The sequence below is a fragment of the Schistosoma mansoni genome, chromosome 2, assembly GCF_000237925.1.
Source record: "Schistosoma mansoni strain Puerto Rico chromosome 2, complete genome".
NCBI classification, from domain to species: Eukaryota; Metazoa; Platyhelminthes; class Trematoda; order Strigeidida; family Schistosomatidae; genus Schistosoma; species Schistosoma mansoni.
In genome coordinates, this window is record NC_031496.1 from 25,435,248 (window position 1) to 25,458,503 (window position 23,256).

Here is a 23,256-nt window from a genome sequence, read left to right on the forward strand (position 1 = left end):
AATAGGACGAAACGCACGTCCTGGATTCCACTGCTAGCCACTATCCATCTTTGCTTATCATGCTTGTGAATCAAGGCTATATCGAGGCAATACGCACAGTATGCACATATGCCAATTAGAGACTGACCAGTTGCAGTCCTAACACATCGATGGGAAGATTCAAAGGATTTGTGTTCTTCAGAAGTTGTTCTTTAAACTAACTATCCTCAGGTTAATGACATACATATTTTGTATGTAGTAGAATATTTCATTTAAATCGGTTTTTATAAATATTTGTTTGGATATCTATAGGATTTACGATCGTCGTAAAATTGACAAACGAGATCCAAATAGTGGACTTCTACATACTATTGGTGCAGATCACCTGCGCGGAGATAGACGTTCCTCAAATGAGAATGGAGTAGTTCAAGTAAATCGTCGATTAATTAATTCATGTCGGAGCCGTCTTCATTCGTCAATTAGCTCAGATTCGGACTCGGATTCGGACTCAGATTCCAATCATTTGTTAAATTCTCTATCTGTACAACTTGGTCGCCGAATTCGTGCAGTACTAAATGGTTTACGAGGTCGAGCTCGTGCAGCTTTATTAATGGGAAACAATGACGATACTCTTCGTACTGATCCTTCTTATAATTTCGAAGTTACAAAGTATAGTGTCACGGCTGCTGTATACAGTGCTCAGGGTGATGGTATGCAGATTTTATGATACATATGAAATACCTATTTTCTTAATTTACTATTAATGACATACCACAGTTTTCTCTTTGAATATTTATTTATTTTATCTATTTAAACACATAAATATTGGTACAAAGGGGCACCAGATATATATGCGCCTCACAAATCTCATTCGATTTGCGTGAGGGCTGTGATATTGCCCAGGTGCCCAAACTGAAGCAGGTGGTTTTCTTAGGGGACCACATCCGGAGCCTTTGACTTAAAGGTCTAAACCACAAGGCAGTGGAGCATCGTCAGGAGATGCAGTCCAGTGGTAGCCGGTGACCAACGATTGATTCATACGCCATTTGTTCCTTCAGGATACTGGAGCCCATGTGCACCATTGGTTTGGAATCAGAGTTTTCCAACTCCATTAGGTGAACTCACTGTGTCCACCAACCCGGTTAGAGCGCCGGACATTCGCTTTTCGTCCTCTCACTTTCGTAAACAACACCCCCGCTGAGAGAAGGCAGTGAGTAGGACTTCCCTGGCGGAGGCTATATACTCGTGGCCATGTGAGAGCATTTGGAGAGGGAGAGCGGACTCTCCCCACTTTCGGCCGTACCAGGGCATTTGGGTGCCTTTGAATATAATTTATAAGATTGGTTTTATAAAATGAAATGAAATAATTTCAGTTGGAGTTCATCTGTTTTGGTGTATTTATAATGATATCCGTATGCCTATTGGATTTTTTTTTATTATTATACCATTCATAGTTTCGATGGCAAATGGTAAAGATCGCCTTTTTTTCTACGTAACGCAGTAATTCAAGCTGTTACTAATAATCTCGTCATGTCCATTGCTAATTTGTTTGAATATCTTTTTCTTGTCTACCAAACTGTATAAAGTAATTTTGATCATTCTTTTTTTATTCAATCTACATATTTACATTTTCTAACCATCTGTTATGTCTTACATCAGAAACTGATGTTGTGTACGTGATATTGATAAAGTATAGTGTTTGTTTTATAAGATTGATAGGTACTTGTGAGTTTGACTAAAAATAAGTTGAACATGTAATGAATGTCGAAATATCTTATAAATTGTTGGAATATATAGTTTTGTTAGTATCAAGCTAGTTGTGTATTGATGATTTGTAATTCCTGTTTAAACAACTTACTTACGCCTGTTACCCCTCGTCGAGGAGCATAGGCCGCTCACCAGCATTCTCCATCCAACTCTGTCCTGAGACTTCCTTTCCAGTTCTTTCCAGTTGTTATTCATCCTTTTCATATCTGCTTCTATTTCCCGGCGTAATGTGTTCTTTGGCCTTACTCTTTTCCGCTTCCCTTCCGGAAGCTAGTTAGCGGATTTTTAATTCAATCCTGCTATTCATTATATAGTTGATATTTATTGCTAAATTATGCTAAGGTTAGGCGTAAGGTACTATGTAATGATAGTAAGTCATTTGATGAAGTGATAGAGTTTCATCGATTGAGATGTCTGAGACATGTGTTACGTATGCTCAGTTAAATCACCGCCTACCTCAACGCACGATGTTGACTGGAGTAGTAATAGGTACGGCCGAAAGTGGGGAGAGTCCGCTCTCCCTCTCTAAATGCTCTCACATGGCCACGAGTATATAGCCTCCGCCAGGGAAGTCCTACTCACTGCCTTCTCTCAGCGGGGGTGTTGTTTACGAAAGTGAGAGGACGAAAAGCGAATGTCCGGCGCTCTAACCGGGTTGGTGGACACAGTGAGTTCACCTAATGGAGTTGGAAAACTCTGATTCCAAACCAATGGTGCACATGGGCTCCAGTATCCTGAAGGAACAAATGGCGTATGAATCAATCGTTGGTCACCGGCTACCACTGGACTGCATCTCCTGACGATGCTCCACTGCCTTGTGGTTTAGACCTTTAAGTCAAAGGCTCCGGATGTGGTCCCCTAAGAAAACCACCTGCTTCAGTTTGGGCACCTGGGCAATATCACAGTCCTCACGCAAATCGAATGAGATTTGTGAGGCGCATATATATCTGGTGCCCCTTTGTACCAATATTTATGTGTTTAAATAAATAAATAATAGGTTAGGTGTAAACTATGATCGACAAATATAAGACAGAGCATCAGTCCATACAATCATTGACTGCTACATTGACCTATATTAGTTGGTGGTAACTATCTGGTTAGAGTCCTCACAATAACGGAAATTAATAGTGGTTGAAAATGTACAAACTGAATAACTTTTCTGAATTTTAAATGTTCTATCTGACGATTGTTTCATTAATCGAATACTTGTAATAATTAGTTTTATGAGATTGTACCAGCACTTTAATTATCGTATATATTTTGTGTCTAATATGTTTAGTATCAATGATGCACACCTTTCGTCATCTGTAGTTCAATCATAACTGGATGCACGATATATGTGTCCGAGTTATGTACTAATGATATGTACATAATCAGTGGCTAACCGCATATCGATTATGGTTTAGGACCAGGGAGCACTGGACAAATAATTCGTTGTAATATTGCACTCTGTTCCCGATCTAACCTATAACCTTCATATCGTTTATTCACTAAAGTGAAGTAAAATCATACTATTTTGTTGTAAAAACCCCGGTATAAATAAAGGACATCCTTAGGTTACTAGCCCTGCTTCGATTTGGGCGCCCGCGCAGCATCCAAGTCCACACTTAAATCAAATGATTTGTGTGGTGCACATATATTTGATGCCTTCTTGTACCAAATGGTTATGTGTTTAAATAAATAAATAAATAAAATTTGCATATCTGTAACACATAGTCATGGTACTGCTGGTAATAATTACATCACAAAATGAATAAATAGTGTTGCGTAAAGCTTTATTTGTTTGGAAATCTAGTAACTGTGTGATAGACTTTTTATGATTTCTTCGTTTATTTGTGTTTCTTTTCTCCCCCCTCCAAAAAAATTAGCTATCCTCTTGTCATATAATGATGAAAACATCTACTTATTCGATGTTAATCAACCGAGCAAACCATATTTACATAAATATTCTGGACATCGTAATATGCAAACAAGTTAGTTTCATACAATCTGTTCTGTTATTAACTATATTTTATACTTTTTTTTCAAATATTTTTAATACTCCTGTCACAGTGGATAAAAGAGACTTTTCTGTGTAGTAACTGGTGGTCCACTGAGGATCTTAGTACCTGTTTGGCTACAATAAAGAATGAGTTTATGTTATGCAGTTCGTAAAGAATCCTGCATGGTACGTAGATCAATTCCATGATAACTTAACCTCTAACAGGAAGTACATATATGTTTGTAATCTAAGTAGTTATTTAGTGGTTTTAGGGAAATGATTTTCACCCACAGATTACAACGGCGCTTGACTTCGGTAATGAACACCAGCTGATGAGTAGCCCTCACACAGAAATGCGTATCTTAAAACCAGGCTCATAATCCTGCATTTCTTGTCGAAAGTTGATCGTGTAAACTCAGCTGTAGCTGCTACTTTGACATGGTCATTAGAATTGCGTATCATGATGACCAAAACTGGCATTGTTAGCTGAAACAATCGTTCATTTATGTTCTGTCACGCTATGTGGTTTAGTCGGAGAGTTGTAAGACCAAAAGCAGCAAACCTCAGATCCGAAAGTGAAGCGTACTGTCGACTACAGAGATGTGATTGGAGTAAGGTTTTTCCTTCGGACAAACAAGATCTGTGGGCATACTTCCTTCTTATAACACAAACAGAGGATTAGAAAACATCAGCCCACTGAATCTCACAATGGGATTTAATTACCTATGAGTGAATTTCTAAACTAGTCCCTGGGTGTTATGACTTGACCTAGCCGTCGCCAATTTGTTATGTTTTTGACCTAGGCTGTAGCCAATTGTTATGACTTGTCAAGGTCGTCGCTGATTCGTTATGACCTTACGAATTTAACAAGGACGTAATTCGCGTAAATTATCCACCAACAGAATACGACTTCTACGACCTTCACACTGTGACAATGACGTTCGATTAGTATGAGTAATCTAGCGTCCTTATTGGTCCTTATCCGCCTAACCCGTCCACTTGAGTCCAAAACACCAATAGCAGCCTCGGCAATACGAATCGTTTATTTCAAGCATACTTTGTTTATATATCAGACAGACAGGACATCATACCATAAAATAGAAAATAATATTTGTACAAAACCAAGCCAAATGAGGCTGTAAGCGTGGGAGACAATAATCAATAAAATGAGTATAACTTAGGAACAGTAAATCATACAATAATAATCAATAGGTCAAAATGAAGTTTACAATAAGATGAATATAGATATAGATAATCTAGTTACCGAATAGTTATACAATAAGAATGATAGTCCAATAGTAGGTCCTGCAAGTGTGCAACTGTGCACAGACCACAACCTGTTTCTGGCCAGCACTAACTTCCGGCACAGTCATCGCCGGTGTGCCACCTGGCGTCGTCCCTCTGCATCCCAAGCCTGGACTCAGATTGATCACATCGCGATCAGCTACCGCTGGCGTGGTTGTGTACAAGACTGCCGCTCCTTTTGGAGTACCTATCTGGAGTCTGATCATGCCCTGGTCTGCGCCAATCTCACCTTACTTTTCAGTGGCCGAAGGATTGACCACCACCAACGGATTGATATTAGTAAACTGGCTGCAACTTCTGTTGCAAGTAAGTATCGAGCGGAGCTAGCTTCTAGGCTAGCTACCACCCCACCGAAAAGTATAGATGAGCATTGGTTGCATCTTCACGACGCCATGAAAATGGCGAGTAAAGCCGCTTGCGGCTTCGCGAAACGTCCCGCTTACAAGCACTGGGTCTCTTCTGGCTCCTTACAACTGATGGAAGCCCGTCGGTCTACTCCGGGTGACCGTGAGTTTGACCACAAACGAAGGCTGTTACGTAATGAAATCGGGCAAAGCTTGCGTAAGGACCGGGAAGCCTGGTGGTCGGAGCGTGCTAATGAGATGGAAGCAGCAGCTGCATCTGGTAACTGCCGGAAGCTCTTCCAACTCATCCGAGCCACTGGCAGCAAGAAGTCTGGTGTGAGTGAAACAATCTACGAGGATGATGGGATGCCAATCACTAACATCTCCCGACGTCTTGGACGATGGGCGGAATTTTTCGAAGGGCAGTTCAACTGGCCTGCTGCTCCGGCAACATCAACCAGCTTGTCCTGCCCCCCATGGCCGGTGACGACTGTTCCACCAAACGAGGCGGAAGTCCGCAAGGAACTCCAACTCTTGAAACGCTACAAATCACCTGGCCCAGATGACTTACCTCCGGCTCTTTTTAAAGATGGTGGTGACTTTCTGGCTAAGGAACTGACTGCGTTGTTTGGAAAGGTTTGGGAGCAAGAAAGTGTTCCAACGTCATGGAATGAGTCAATAGTCGTCCCTATCTTTAAAAAGGGTTCACGTTGTTCCTGCAATAACTATCGGAGGATAAGTCTACTTCCGATTGCGTCCAAACTATTGGCTTCTATCATTCTTCGTAGGTTGTTTAAAACCCGAGAACGATTGACTCGCGAGGAGCAGGCTGGTTTTCGTTCTGGTCGAGGATGCATTGATCACATCTTCACCCTCCGCCAAATGTTAGAACACCGTCATACTTATCGCAGGCCAACAATCGTAGTGTTTCTTGATATCAGGGCTGCCTTCGATTCGTTGGACAGGACTGTTCTCTGGGATTGTCTATTGAAGAAGGGTGTGCCTGAGAAGTTCATTAACATCTTAAAGGCCCTGTATACGAACACCTCAGGCAGAGTGAGGGCATACAACCACCTTTCTCCCTTGTTCCATTCGAGCAGTGGGGTTAGGCAGGGTTGCCCGATCTCACCATTCCTCTTCAACTTTGCCATCGACGACATCCTGGAAACAGCTCTGACGGATGTAACTAATGGCGGTGTGGATCTGCTGCCTGGAGAACGACTTCTCGACCTTGAGTATGCGGATGATATTGTCTTACTGTGCGATAATGCCCAAGGCATGCAATCAGCACTTAATCAGTTGGCAATCAGTGTCCGCAGGTACGGCATGTGCTTTGCACCCTCCAAGTGCAAAGTACTCCTACAAGACTGGCAGGATTCTAATCCTGTACTCACCCTAGATGGTGAGGAGATCGAAGTAGTTGAGAAGTTCGTGTATCTAGGTAGCTATATAAGTGCTGGTGGTGGCGTGAGTGATGAGATTGGTGCACGTATAATGAAAGCCAGGGCGGCTTATGCCAATCTGGGCCATCTTTGGCGCCTTCGTGATGTTAGTCTGGCTGTAAAAGGTCGGATCTACAACGCGTCGGTGAGAGCAGTTTTGCTCTATGCTTGTGAAACCTGGCCTCTCCGAGTTGAGGATGTTAGACATCTCTCTGTGTTCGATCATCGTTGTCTCCGAAGGATTGCTGACATCCAGTGACAATACCATGTTAGTAATGCAGAGGTTCGGCATCGTGTGTTCGGGCGCAGAGACGATAATTCAATTGGTGTCACCATCTTGAAACACCGACTTCGGTGGCTTGGACATGTTTTACGAATGTCGTCCCAGAGACTTCCACGTCGTGCATTATTTGCCGACTCTGGGAGTGGTTGGAAAAAGCGGAGAGGAGGTCAGTGTATGACATGGTGTCGTGGCATGAAAGAGAGCTGCAAAGGGCTAGCTTCTGTTGGTCCTTCACGACTCCTTGGTTGGGGTCCGAGAGATGGTGCAACACAGTGGCTAGAGACGTTATCAGATATGGCTCAGAATAGAAGCCAGTGGCGATCCTGCTGCAACCTTCTTTTACTTTCTACATAAAGAATGGTTCTAACTTTCCTAACTGAAAGAGTCTTCTGGTTGTACATTTCAGTCCGCCTTATCTTTTCATCCCTTCTATTCCTACTTTCATTATTTTGTGTGGCGCATATGTACCTGGTGCCCTTTTGTACCAATATATATGTGTTTTAAATAAATAAATAAATAACCTGCAAGTTACTCGTACTTATGTCTTCGCTACTACATAACACTGGGCTATGTAATACAGAGCCTTAGCATGGCCGAAATAAAAATGTGAGCTACTTGACTTGAAAATCTTTATTTGTTTCTAAAATATAAATTAACGGGAATCAATACAAACTATCAAAAGAAAAACAAAGGGTAACAAAAATGACACATACCAAACAGTAGCTAGCGGACACAAAAAATACAAGAGATGCATAAGTTTGCGATTGTCAAATGAGCAAAGCATATTCACTCCAAGGTCAAACCAAATCAAAGTAGTGGGGATTCATTTGTAGGTTCGTTTATCAATCACACTCATACCTCACTTTACTCACAGATTTCTGTCGCTGAAGTTAAGACATGAAAAGCGCAGAGCTAACACATCAAAAAGCACTCACGAAAAGAGGTTGTGTGATCAGCCTCAAGCAGCGTCAATTCGGCTGCTAACCCAGTTTTATTTTGGTTCTCTCAAGAAGAAGTATCTTTCATGGTATTCACAGCCCGTAACTAACAACCGCCTTCTTACCTATTGTAGCAACTTCAAGAGATCATCTTGTTTATAATCAATCTGTCTAGAAATCTTCAATAAGTTATGAACTTTTAGTCCTCCTCTTTTCATTTCACTAGACATTCGTATTTTATTTAAACACTCTATGTATTTGAGTTCTGAATGGGTTCATTAGAGTTTGTGAGGGTAATAATTTTTACTACTATTCATTTATTTATGATTATAAGTTTTAGATCTCATTAGTTTGGATACCAGTCATATTAGTGAGGTCATGATCTTATACATAAGCATCAGATTTATGTTTTTCTTACCTTGAACTTAATCTTTGAGGTGTAATTTTATCTAATTCGATTTAGTTTATAATATCAAAAAGAAAAGAAAACGACTAGTTGAAAATTTTCGAAACTTTACCACTTTGCATAATTAATATAGTGCTATTAGTAAGATGAACTTAAGACGAGAAAATTCGTCTTCTCAGTATCGGAATGACTATTATTAGATTAATCGAAAAATACCCATCAACAATGAAAAGTGATTTAGCGAAAAGTTTTCTTTTCGGTTGAATTCAGTAAGAATTCTCGGCACGAACTGTATAATATTGAAACAATTTTCAGTCTAACATGTTTTCATGTTGCTTGTTCCCCCTCGTGGAAGAGTATAGGTCGCCCACCAGGATTCTCCATCGAACTCTGTTCTGGTCAATCTTTTCAACTAGTTTCCAATTGCTATTCATGCTTTTCATGTCTCCTCAGGAGCAACTGAATTAGTAAATGCATATCGAAGTAGAAGAATAAAGTGTTTTTGAGTGTTCTTTTTTGAGTAAACACATTACATCCGTTGAAAAGTAAACAAGTAAGGTATGCTACGTTAAAAGTTTGTTATATAGGACGTGGGTAGCTAGATCCTCATTAAATTAATCTCAGAAAGATAGGCTTTCTATTTATTCCTTGAAAAAGCTTGGACCAGATTGCCAGGCGAAACGTTGGATTTAATTAAAATTCATTCTCTGAGATTTTACAAATATATTATTCCTATTTAATTTCTATTTATCTGTTATCAAAACAGAGAATGCAGCATAATGTTGAGTAAAGCATTTTAGTGATCACCTTGTTAAGTAAGATGACAGTAATGTTATTTACTAATCAACAAATCCATTTGTGGGACTCCTCAGCAGTGTACACCCACGATCCCGCTTCGCGAGATTCCAACACAGGACCTATCAGTCTCGCGCGCGAGCACTTCACCGATAGACCACTGAGCCGACCGGCATCCAACGGTGTTAATGTCTAACTTCAACCAATTCACGAAATTGAGCAACCATTCACCAATGTCTTCAGTGAGTTGATATCTCATGGGTTCGAATTTCGCGAGGCGGGAACGTGGGTGCGCTCTGCTAAGGAGTCTCAAAATAGAACGAGACAGCCGCTCAGTGCTTCCAGGTTTTCCATGGTGGTCTACCTTCAATTGACTCATGATCTTAACTATATAAAATAATGATGAATTCAAAAACAGAAGAAAATACACTCTCATTTTCACCCGAATAAACAAAGTCAGAATTTACGGATCGGTGTTTAAGGTTGGCACTGCACCAGAATTTCAAACATTTGTATATAGGTTTAAATCATATTCTACTCATTTGTTTAAAAATAATCATCAGTTCCCTAAGTCATTGACTATTTATCTGAACCGTATCTACGTGTGCAGACTTCCAGGTTGTGGTCTGAATAGTGGCAGTAATGTTTAGTTAGGAGAATATAATATTGAATGATATCGGCCCTAAATCGGCCTCTGAATCTGAATCCTTAGGTTAGTATCATTTTATTTCTATATTTACAAATAGAAAGATGTGAGGCGAGTGATACAACAATACACAAGTTAGATCCAGTTCATTTTTATAACATCAATACGGTCACGTGATCACTGCTCACTGTATAATCAAGAACGACCCACATTTTATTGCATACCAGCACACGTTAGAATTTTGATGTTATGGTGTAAAAAATGTATAGTTTTATAGTACTTTTTTGTACATATATGTCCTCAATCAATAACCTTTCGAAGGTCATTGCAATCACAATTAGTTAACCGACAAAATAAAAAATATTATTTCCCCATCTAGTGATTACTAACTTGATCTTTTACACAAATTTGTTTGACAATGTAACCTAACAGTTAAATGTTGGAATTCGCAAGTGTTTGGGGACGAAACTGCCATTCAGTGCTTCCAGATCGGTTCATGATACTGATTATTTTTTTTCTAACTAACTGAATAATCTAATCCTAAAAACACAACACCAAAATCGTCCTCTTGAGCTACAAATCTCTGGTTTCTCACTTTCTTTACACTGATTTTATTTACAACTTTAAACACATTTACAGATCATCCATTTGCACGAAAATATTGTTTACATAAATTCACTTAGTATTGTTTGTTTGAATCTTCCCATTGATGTTTAGGACTGCAACTGGTCAGTCTCTAATTGGCATATGTGCATACTGTGCATATTGCCTCGATATAGCCTAAATTCACAAGCATTGTAAGCAAAGATGGATAGTGGCCGAGTGGATAACGCGATGGTGTTTGAAGCGAAAGGTACTGTGTTCGAGTCCCAGAGTGAACATCAACTCAGATGCAGGTACATCCAGCTGACGAGTCCCAAATGGGATAAAACGCGCGTCCTCGTTTCCACTGCTAGCCACTATCCATCTTTGATTACAATTGTTTACATAGTTGAACAAAAAAATGTTTAACATCGGTTGCTGTTGATTGAACGACGGTTTCTAGCTTTCATAAACTGTAACAATTTGTTCGCCATAACTATTACCGGCTATCCAGACCGGTTTATAGAGAAGAATATGAATAGAAGTAGCTTCGACAGGAAACCTAGTTGTTCCGTCATAAAGAAAAACCTTTATATAAGTCTGGAATATAAAGGTAACCGAACATCAGACGTAATCAAAAATCGAAAAGAACTTGAACACTAACAACGAGAATTACATGGTTCGTCCAATAAAAAAAGTGACCTATGCTACTTCGGTTGTCAGTTACACACAAAACTAAATAAGCTATCAGTCTCATTGTTGTTGAACGCGTATCCTAATTAATCAGTATGATTTTTGTGTTTTAATTTTATTCAGTGATCAATCGATGAAATATGTCCCTAGTCCTTCTAATCAATACTCAAACATTGGTTATAAAATACTTCATGTTGGTGATGTGGTATTGAAAGGTATTCGTTCATCACGCTTGATCACCTTTCATACTGACCAGACTGAATGGTTTGCAATTTTCTTCATTCTCAAAATCCTAAATTTTTATCTTTTCTTACAGACTAGGATGTTTAGTGATTGATACCACTTAGACTGGATTACGTTCAGTTCCCCAGCCTTTAGGTCGTCTCTCAGTCAAATACTAAAACCGAATCACTATTCTTAAATACTAAATAGAGTTAATCTACCAAGTCCTGCTACTTTCCCATACTTCAAATTTATTATAACCCTATTAACTTCACTTAAAGTTAAAGGATTTGTGACAATCTCCTATTCACGTTCCTTTGGAAGAGAGAAGACTTTTCAAATTTTAACTTCACTTTTTACTATAATTTAAAATAAACATTCAGATAATTTGGTTTATGAGCATAACACAATCAAGTTGGTCGGTGTTATCTGGTCTATTTTTTTGTTGTTGAATATAATCATTATTATTATCATCATCACTATCCTCTCTTTTCTTGTTGCATTATTCGCTTTGTTATTAATTTTCTCTCCTTTTCAATTACAACTTCTTTGTAGATTTGGACACCATTATGTCCACTCTTTGCTGAACAAGATGAAACAATTAATCATTTAAAATATGCATCAACAAAAGTTCATTCAGACGTTCTTCGACTTAGACATTCTCGTTTAGCTAAAGCATTTTTTCCAGATATTACTACTACTATCAATAATAATAATATTAATAGTAATAATAATAATCATGATACTGAAATGGAATCTCATAATCAATTTTTATCAAAAAAATCAAGTATAGGTATGATCTCTTCGGATTCATCAGATTCTTCTTCGTCGTCGTCATCATCATCAACATCATCATCAACGTTAAATGACAACATATACAATTCTTCTACTAATAATCATATCACAACATCTGATGACATTCATCAATCGTTAACAATTGAAACAAAAACTGATAATTATTCAATAACTGATGTAAATTCATCACATGTAATCGGTTTGTCAAGAAAAAGACGTCATCCAAATACCATCAATGGATCATCATTATCATCAAATGAAGTTTATGTACAAAAAAACAATGAATATTTACATGATAGTTGTAATGATATGAATGATATAATTCAAGAAGAAAGTAATACAACAAACATCATGAATTCATTTGATTGTCATCCAAGTAAACAACCGAAACGATCATCATTTTGTTCTTCTAATACTACTACTACTACTATATCTGAATGTGATGTTAAAACAATCCCCAACAATAATGAACAACCTATACCATCGTCAACTGTAAAACAAAACTCCTGCGACATTATCGAGTGTTCTTCTACACCAAATGAAACTATTAAAGATTGCCAAAATACCAAAATAAATTCTACACTATTAAATAATGACAAAATTCAACCACGTTTACCTCAACAATTTTTACCATTCAATCAAATTGATTTACAATTGGTAAGAAAATGAATTAGTTACATTAAGTATTTACTTGTTTATTATCTTTTTTGTATGTCATCAATACAGTTGAACAATCTCAACAAATCTCTTATAGTGAAAATTATCATACACTCACTAATGATTAGTTTCGATAAGCAGTTTTTCAAGTTCTAGTGAGAAGAGAGCTAAAACAAGGAGTTCAACAGAATGATATAAATTTATTTTATTTCGTAAGGTTCTCATCAGCTGCTTACAACAACGGATACAGAAGGCTCGTCTAACTTTCGCCAACTTGCGTTATTTATGGCGCAGGCGAGATATCTGTCTAGCAACAAAAGGACGGGTTTACTGCACAGCAGTTCGTTCCGTTCTACTTTATGGCAGTGAAACATGACCAGTAAGAGTAGAGGATATTCGTAGGCTACTAGTATTCGATCATAGGTGTCTTCGAAGCATTGCTCGTATATCCTGGGACCACCGGGTAAGTAATGCAGTCGTTAGGAAACGGGTGCTAGGTAAGGATGGCAAATCGGTTGATGAAGTAGTGGAACTTCATCAGTTGAGATGGCTGGGACATGTGTTACGTATGCCCAACCACCGACTGCCCCGACGTGCAATGTTTTATGGTGTAGGAGTAAGTTGGAAGAAGGCTAGGGGCGGCCAGAACAAAATGTGACAGAAATCCATGAAGTCACTGACAAGTGGACTGAACCATGTTGGTAGGTGTAGACTACCTGGTTGGGATTCGCGAGATGATAGCAATCGATGGCTAGAGACCTTGAATGACATGGCTCAAAATCGTTTGCAATGACGAAAGTGCATCCACTCTTTGTGTTCTACCAAATTCTAATCTTCTAAATTCTTCATGTCTCTATCTTTTTTCTCTTTCCAAATTTATTTCATTGGATTATACTCCTTCAATAACATCTTCAAACCTTAATCATTCGGATTAATGCTTATACTCTTACTACTTCTACCAATATGGTATTTGAATCGACAACTGCATCTGTGTGTTAATGTGGTATGGCAACTTGAACTGATGTACGTACGTACGAAGTTCTACGTTATGACTGACTGACTTATAATAGTAAAAATGAATATGTATCATCATGGAGAGGTGATGAAATTAAAGAAATATAAAAAGTGTTATAAATAAATGTAACATGTGAGATATTCTGGAAAATCGGACATAGTAACAAATGATTAATTGACTTTATAATGAAGTAAGCTGGACATAAATTTTAATGGCAATTAAAAATAACTTAAGTTGAGATCAGTCATTCAAAAAATAAGGTTATAAATTTGGTAGAAGTTACGTAATTAAGATAGGAGTGAGCGAGAGAGCGAGGAAATTGTATTAATAATGCGATAAACTGACAATAAAGTCACCATGGTAAGGAAAGATTTGCGACTGTTTCTTTTTCGGATCCAGAATCTTTCACATATTGTATTTATTTATGACTCTCTTTATATGTCTTCAATTTCATTACCTCTCCATGATGATACATAATCGTTTTTACTATTGTAAGTATGGAAACTCTCATGATAATTTTAATTTTTTATTAATGTTATGGATTGTAAGCAGCTGATGAGAACCTAGCGAAATGAAATGAATTCATGTTATCCTGGAAAATTCTTTGTTCTGCTATCTTCAAGATAATAAAGGGAACTAAGCGCAGGAGATTTCTGGTGAGGAGCCGTGACTGATGGAGTTCAAATATGTCAGGTGTGAGTCAGTCACTCACCGGTGTTAACGGAAGGTAATTGTGTGTTGCTGCTTATGGAATGAATTCAAACATGTGAACCTTCAGTGCTGGCTCAGTGGTGTAAAGGTTAAGCACTCACTGTGAAGCTTATAGGTTTTGCATTAGACCCCTGGTGACGTGGATACGCATTGCTGATAAGTCACATGCTTGAACAAAATAGCTGTCCAACGCTTTTCGATTTTCAATGGTTATGTAACTAAGGTCCATGATGTAAACTATGAAATTTACAACTTAATTTGAACTGACATTATTATTTTTCCGATTCACCAGTACATATAAATCAATTTTAGTTCAAATCTACAACAAACTGTTGAAGTTTCGTAAATAAAATCTTGGTATATAACGTAAACTATGGAAGATAAGCCCTAATTTATCCGAAGGTTGTCGTACAAGCTGTTTCTGAACCAAAATATAGGCAGTCGTTTTATGGTCCGAATCAAGAATCTAACAATTTCGGGCATTATAACTTAGCAATGACTGTTGACCATAGGAGGTTGATTTATCATTTTCTGCACTTCAGTGACTTATATGAACCATGTGTTTGATTTTACGATGTTCAGGTTCATATAAACGGACTCTTCGTCTCCAAACATCCATTTACAAACTCTGTCATCTGATTTTGCATTTAATGACCCTGTATCTAACTTCAGGTCGATCATATAAATGTTTGTTATCGAAATAGACATATCGCCAATCCTCGTATATAATTATCGACTTAACTCGCGTTAGTGTATGACGGAATTAAATAAGTCGAATACGATAATGAATTTCGAATACATGTATTTCATACGATCGTTGATCAGAAAGCGAAGCAAAACGAAATGACGCGCAATGGACGAGGCGAGTTAGTCAACTCGATTTAACCAAGCGTGAATCGATACTTATAGTCAGACAAAAATACATTACAGACATGTAATGAGTAAGATAGGAAATACAACACATATACGCTCATATAAAAACAGTGAAGGTTGATAAGCATATAATTGACAAGGTCGAAATGTGAATCAAGAAGAATGAATAAACTGGCTTGTCCGGAAGCCAGAATAATCTATGTGGGCTTGACATAGCAACCGACACTACAACTCCTTCGTTAATGTATGAGACATGCACTATTTAAAGATAAAGAATGCAGTTTGTTTAAATAAACAATACAAATGTTTTGGTACCATGGCAACAAATGACCATCAGAACGTACGGGATTATGTATGGGAGATTATTTTTTAGTACTTTCCTTTTTCTTATAGTTTCACTAAATTTTCTCATTCTAACTAGCTAAGAGCTAGATAGCTGAGAAACACGTAGTGATATAATTCAGCAATTAAACAGGTTGGTGTAGTCATTATTTGTCCACCAGCTAGTAGTATAATGTGAACTCCTTAGCTCATGTGAAATGTGCCGGATTTACAAATTCACCCTTCTATAATACAGAAATAACATCTAAAGAAAGCTGCTAGTGTCATTCGTAGATGGATTATTAATAGTTACTTTAGGCCTATGTACGGTGTCATCGGATGACTAATTCTTAATTCAACCTCAAAAGCGATTGGCCACAGTATGAGTAGCGTATGGGTAATGATTTTGATTGCGACCCTGAATCGTTTTTATTTGCATCTCCATTACCTCATACCCAAATAGTATGAAAATATAAATGTTTGTCCTATAATTTCGAAATAGCAATGTCTTAATTGCTATGTCAGGTTCTGTCTGCTACATTTTGCTATATCAAAATAAATGGAATTAATTTGATCAATCAATTGTCAGTCATACTTCACGTAGAACTTGATACATGTACCTCGGTTCAAGTTGCCATACCACATTAGCATATCGAAATCAAATTATTTCAAGACAAAACCAAGAGTAGTAGGTGTAGTAATAGTATCAGTTGTAGTAGTAAAGAATACGTACAAAAAGGCAGTTACATGAAGATTTCAGGACTCTGGTTCTAAAGGACGACAATGAGTGAATGGACCTGCTCCAGTGCGAACCATTCTGAGCCATGTCGCCCGAAGTCTCTAACCATTAATTATAATAGGACAATAGAAATATTCTTATTAAATTAGTGAGAAAATGACAGATTATATAGGCTAAATACCAAATAGTAATAATGTAACTGATAAAGACTTGTAGCTCAGCTGAAAATTTTTCTGGCTATCTTGTGTTCTTTGAGTTGGACACATTATCTGGTAATGTTGTTCAGAACAACAATCAAAGTTGCGCAATTATACCAAGTAGTTGTTTGTATATTCGGCTTTAAGCCACGACGTTTGTGGTTATGAATGCTAATAAATATTGTCTAGTTGCTCAAACTGAAGTAGGTAGTCTGAGATTTAAACATACTATCTGTTGATGAAAAGCCATATGCTCGAACCATTATGCCGGTAATCCAAAGACTCATAGATGTTTAAAAAGGTAAGTGCCTCCGCAGTTGTTTTAATTGTTGACTGGTGTTACTTAGTATCTCTAGCGATTAGTTCCATATATTTAATTCACACTAACCAGGTTTTGTATATGTTTCAGAAAAAAAAGATTGACTGCATCAATCAGTTTGTATTGATCTACTGATTTGCCGAACCGCTTTTGTATACAAACAACCTATATCACACATGGAACAGATACCACCTTTATCCGTGGAATAAGTTTCAATCACCTCGGTTGTTGTAGGTTAACGATTTTATCAACTGACTTGTTTTTAATTGCTTAGAAATATTGTTCAACGCCAGGGTTGTTTACGTTCTTCACAGTTGAATTAAGTGTGACCAATTCTTTAAGAGAATTCAGCCGAAAATTTCCTTATTCAATAATTAAAACAACGTTCATATAAACTATGCGATCACTTTATTTGATTAGATTTAACTATAGATATATTCGTGTAATAAAGTGCTTTTTTTCAGTTACATTTACCATATACTAGTTTTCTGGTTACTTCTTTTTAATTGTTTCCCTCTTCTCAGCGAGTTGCTCAAAATTGGGTGAATCGAGCTTGTGAAAGTAGTCAGATAGATGGTTTGGATGAAGCAAATTTTCGAGTAAGTAACTTTTTAAGTATAATTATCACTAAAGATGTTAAACATCTAAGTATGAACCGATATATTGATATAAAGTAATGTCTTGAGTGTGTTTTGTTTTTAAGTAGCAGTTGTAGAAACTCGACAGAAATGATGTAACTGGGGTGTATAAAATACTAAAATCTTTCTGAATAAATCTTCTCACCAACATCGCTCAATTGAGTCATGAAGATAGAGGATTACTACCATTACATTAATGTAGCATCTATGGTTAGAACTCGTCAGTCACTTTAAGGTCGAAGAATGTGACAAGTTTCAGTTAGTGTCAAGTATGTTTATATTACTGTATGTTTTGGAGATAAAGATCCAGTCTCGATATCTTCAGTTCATGTTGAAATGTGTTGGGCATCGGCTGATTTTGTAAATTCTACTCGTTGAACTAAATTTTATATTGTTTCTGCGCAAGCTGTCTAGTTGGAATCTCACCCTTTTTAACTAACACCGTAGTTTAATCATCATTAGTAATTAATTCCGAATTAATGCATCTCTCTTGTGCCCATTCCAGCCATATAGAATGATGAAGCCTAGTAGGCCCTTCTGGAGAAGAGTGCCACATCGAAGCACGGCACAACTACCTGGGCGGGATAGCTGTTTCTGCACTGCTTACGCAGAACCATTACATAACACTCACAACCCATTTTTCTTTTGTTTTTTGTTTGGACAGACTCATTTTTTATCACTCTTTTGAACCCTCAATAGTTATGCAATGACTCTTTGTAGCATTTGTAATCGTTCTCGGGTATTGGTAGAGTGGTTGATTAGGCCGATCTCCACCACCCGTGTTACCTCTCACGTTAGTTCATGGAAACAGTCCCATGATCCAGGAGGCACGACGAGGACATGTGAATCGGATTTCGCCTCCCATCTCTCTTGTATTTTTCTTTACACCTAATACAGTTTCAGTAAGAGTTTAAAGCTCGATGTTATTTCTTTCATCTCACTGTTATGATGATGATGATGTACCAGGCAGTTAAAGAGAATATATAAGAGTTTATGTAAACTTTCATTAAGTCTTCTATTTGCTAACGATATACTTACTCATAAATGATTTTTTTTATATCGTAAATACATTACAGATCCTATCTGCTATTGAATCTGTTACTCAAATACGTACTCGTAGAAGACGTGGATCCAACAGTAATAGTAATGATGATAACGATGATCATGATGACATAGTCGGTGATAATGACGATTTGGAATCAAATAGCAGTAGTAGTAGTAGTTCTAGCCAATCGAATCATTCACGTAGTGGTATTGATATTGTTCGGTCTGTTCTTACACTTGGACGACGTGGAGGTATTAATGGTGCTAAACGAAGTGAAGAGACTTTAGCCTCAAGAGATCGTGAAGAAGGTTCAAATGAAAATAGTTCCGATGAAGGTGGTATTTCATCAAGAATATCTAGTTTTTTAGCAAAAGAACTCCGTTGTTCTCATGATACCTCTTCAGACTCAGAGACTACTTCTTCCTCTTCTTCTTCTTCATCAACATCATCTTCATCATCATCGTCATCTTCCTCGTCTTCTTCACGTTCTTCTTCTTCATCATCGTCATCGTCATCCACTTCATCATAAAAGCATCGAGTGCCTTCATATTCATATCTTCTCATCCTACTATTCCTTCAGTGCAAAATTTTCTTGTTATGTAAATTGTGATTTCTAATAATAATTTTTATTACGGTATCATTCTTATTGTAAAGCATTTCATATGTTTATTTTATCTTTGTTCCCCGCCTTTCACAACTACACCACCTCCTCATAGTAATTAATCACCTAAATAAACACATACACACACTCGTCGTTTCTTTTTTTTCTTGTTCTGCTACTTCTCATTGCACCATCAGTAGATGTTACCTTCAACATCAACATTACCATTGGAAACAGCAAAGAAAAATCAGATAAAGTAAAAAAAAACTAAACTCACTGTGTGTGTGTATGTGTGTACCATCTTGTAAATTATGATTTATTATGGATTAAAAAAACAGAACCATATAGCAACAATAATCGATTCAATTATTTGAATGAAAAGTTTTCTTGTTTTGTCCATAATGTGTTTGATTGGTTAATTCAGTGTACATTTTATTGGTGATAGTATCCTTCTCTACATATACCCATGTAGGTATAACATTTCATGATTTCAATAATAATAATAATTATTATACTGTGATTAGTACCCTGTTGGTTTCTTAATATATACATATACACAATTATTGGGATCATTCCATTGTAATATCCCAAGAATTGTCATTGTTTATAATTGAATATTTTGTGTTTCTTTGATGATGTAACGACAGTAGTGTTGATTTGTGTGTGTGTGATTTATGTGTAATTTAGGCGTGTAGTTTTTTTTTGTATTTGAATAGGAGTCTCCGATAAAAATCTATACTATAGTTTCAATTTTGTCTTTACTATGTCGATGTGAAAATGAGTATCGTTTACTATTGCTACTGTCTACTTTGACACATGATATTGATTGGGATAGGAGTAGATTCTCCCTCTCGAAATGCTCTCACATTGTCATTTGTATATAGCCTCTGCCACACAAGTCCTATTCATTGCCTTCTTGTGGCGGGGGTGTTGTTTACGAAAGTGAGATGACGAAAAGCGAATGTCCGGCGCTTTAACCGGGTTGGTGGACACGGAGGGTGAGAATGGGGAGAGAAAAAGGGGTAAGGTGCATATAAGAAAAAAAAGAAAAGAACAATAACAACCACAGATTAGTGTAATAATAAGAGTAAGAATGGGGGGGGGGAGAAAAATGTACGACCAGAAGAACTCTTTCAGTTAAGGAAGTTATAACCACTCTTTATGAAGAAAGTAAAAGGAGGTTACAGCAAGATCGCCACTGGCTTCTATTCTGAGCCATATCTGATAACGTCTCTAGCCACTGTGTTGCACCATCTCTCGGACCCCAACCAAGGAGTCGTGAAGGACCAACAGAAGCCAGTCCTTTGCAGCTTTCTTTCATACCACAACACCATGTAATACACTGACCACCTCTCCGCTTTTTCCAATCAGTCCCAGCACGATGTGGAATTCGCTGGAACGACATTCGTAGGACATGTCCAAGACACCGAAGTCGATGTTTCAGTCTCGTACACAACCACACCAGCAGTATCTGATCGCGATGTGATTAATCTGAGTCCAGGCGGCACATCGGCGATGACTGTGCCGGAAGTTACTGCTAGCCAGAAACAGGTTTTGGTCTGTGCACAGTTGCAGCAAATGGTCTCCGTTATCTGTCCTACGACCAACAAGTCCCCATCGGCCACCTAAACGACTCTCTTCTGTGCCTAGACGTCCGACCTGTGCATACAAGTCTCCGGCTAGTACTACAATATCTGTTGAGCGCGCTTTCTGGAGAAGAACAGTCAACTGGTGATAGAATTCATCCTTGATTGCATCCGGGCTGCAATCTTTCGGGGCATAGGCGGAGTTGACAAAAAGACATCGTTTCTCATAACGATTTCTTCTTACTTTGATGGAACTTTCTAATCTAAGAGCACATAACCGACTCTTAATGGGGATCCAATCGATTGGTGCTGCCTCAGCTCTAGCGCTTAGTGCGACACCAACGCCAGCAAGACCAGACGAAGATGCCAGATCGTTTAGATAGAACAGAGTTTCCACCATGGGCGAGCTGCTGCATAAGTTGAAATGTAAGGATACACAAATTGGGAATAAAAGGTAGTAAATAAGCGATATGGTAAATAATAATAACAATAATGATAATAATGTAAATTGTCTGGCATATAGTAAGCGCTTAAATAGGATTGTCAGTAGAAATCATCATTTCATTTATTTGTGTGAAGGCTGTGATACTGCCCGGGTGCCCAAACCGAAGCAGGTGGTTTTCTTAGGGGACCACAACCGGAGACTTTGACCTAAAGGTCTAACCCACAAGGTAGTGGAGCATCGTGAGGAGATGCAGTCCCATGGTAGCCGGTGACCAACAATTGGTTCATATGCCATTTGTTCCTTCAGGATACTGAAGCCCATGTGCACCATTGGTTTGTAATCAGGGTTTTCCAATTCTCCTAGGAGGACTTTCCGTGTCCACCGACCCAGTTAAAGCTCCGGACGTTCGCTTTTCGTCCTCTCAATTTCGTAAACAACGGTAATGCCACGAGAAGGCAGTGAGTAGGACTTCCCTGACAGAGGCTCTAATCGCGTGGCCATGTGAGAGCATTTCGAGAAGGAGGGCGGCTTTCCACTCTTGGCCGTACCAGAGCATTTGAGGGCGCTTTTCATCAAACCTAAAGGTCCTGGGTTCTATTTCCAGTTGGATCGTCGATGGGCTTTGGTGAGTAGTCCTTTATTATGAGAGAACGGTTCTCAATATCCATTGCTTGATAATAAAATATGAGGCTTAACAATCTCCGGAAATCTGTACTCGATACCATCTAATTTACTTGACATTTATCATAAATTTTTGAAGCGAACATATTTTAGTTATGGTGTTATAAAGATTTGGTATATATGGTAGGTTTTGATCATATCTCTTTCTTGTGAAACAAAATGATAAAGGATCGTAGACTGTTTTTACTTGTCGTCTACTCTTCTGAAGTTAATTATGAGGGTAGGTAATGTCATGAGATGTCTAACTTCTGGAAACAGTAAAAAAGCGTATCGAATCTTATTTCCAATGCCTCAAAAAAATGAGTTTCTTAAATATGAACTTCGTCTTCATGTTATAGGAATCTCTACAAACGCCCAGTTGATTATTGGTTGTATCTGTTAATGAATTACTTTAGAGCGATATTCTGGATTTCAAACAAGAAACTGTTTTTTATGGAGTCAAATAAGTGGAGAGTGTAGATATCTAATTATGAGAAAAGATAGATAGTGGCTAGCAGTGGGATCCAGGACGCGCGGTTCATCTTATTTTGGGACTTGTCAGCTGAATGTACCTGCATCTCAGAGTTGATGTTCACTCTGGGACTCAAACCCAATACATCCAACTGACGAGTCCCGAATTAGGACGAAATGCACGTCCTGGATTCCACTGCTAATCACTATTCACCTTTGCTTACAAAGCTCATGACTTCAGGCAATATTGAAGCGGTCCGCACATATGCCAACAAGAGACTGAACAATCGAAGTCCTAAATAACTATGGGAAGATACAAGTAAACAACACCGAATGAACGTCTAATTATAAGTTTGGATGATGATAGGTCACAACACAAATTGACTAGAGTGATTTGGATCACTGCCTAACTAGTATTGTGCTCACAATGGGAAATGGAGGTTTTCGATTTCCCTTAGCAGATGTTAACAGTATAGGTTTGACAGGAAGCACTTGTTTTTTTAAAAAGTATTGTCTACTTACACAACAATCAGTAGTTTAGAAACGCGGGTTAAAATATGTGGCTGGAAGTCATTTTTATGGCTTCATTTTCATTCTGAGGATACGTTCCGAAACAGTTATGAAAATAATGATGTTTTACGAAATTAATCTTACCACCTTCCTTACTTCTTAGTCTAACTGTCGACACTGATTGTTATGGGGTTCAATGATAGGAGGGTAAATCATTTGTTTTAAAATTAGTACATTTAAACTCTGAATCACCAGGTTTTGAACTTTAGTAGTTAAAGCAATCACTTGAA

General features: G+C 37.9%; 2 protein-coding genes and 1 non-coding gene across 3 annotated transcripts in view; all 3 read left to right on the forward strand.

Moving 5' to 3' along the window:
- The window catches only part of Smp_tRNA_01342_Gln_TTG.1.1, a 434-nt gene extending 293 nt beyond the window's left edge, over positions 1-141 (forward strand). Inside the window, exon 1 of the tRNA in view lies at positions 1-141. This exon is cut by the window's left edge and continues 293 nt beyond it. This is a non-coding gene — a tRNA.
- The window catches only part of Smp_145840 (putative wd-repeat protein), a gene marked incomplete at both ends in the record, with an annotated part of 16,940 nt that extends 16,234 nt beyond the window's left edge, over positions 1-706 (forward strand). The window contains one exon of the mRNA XM_018796200.1: positions 292-706. Within this exon, the coding sequence (XP_018650436.1) occupies positions 292-706 (415 nt within the window). The remainder of the gene's footprint in view (positions 1-291) is intronic.
- Positions 707-12,133: 11,427 nt separating this feature from the next.
- Positions 12,134-19,222, forward strand: Smp_145830 (putative serine-rich repeat protein; the record flags this gene model as incomplete). Its single annotated transcript, XM_018796201.1, has 3 exons — positions 12,134-12,835; positions 17,535-17,609; positions 18,725-19,222. The coding sequence occupies 3 exons, from the start codon at positions 12,134-12,136 to the stop codon at positions 19,220-19,222; spliced, it is 1,275 nt and encodes a 424-aa protein (XP_018650437.1).
- Positions 19,223-23,256: the final 4,034 nt, after the last annotated feature.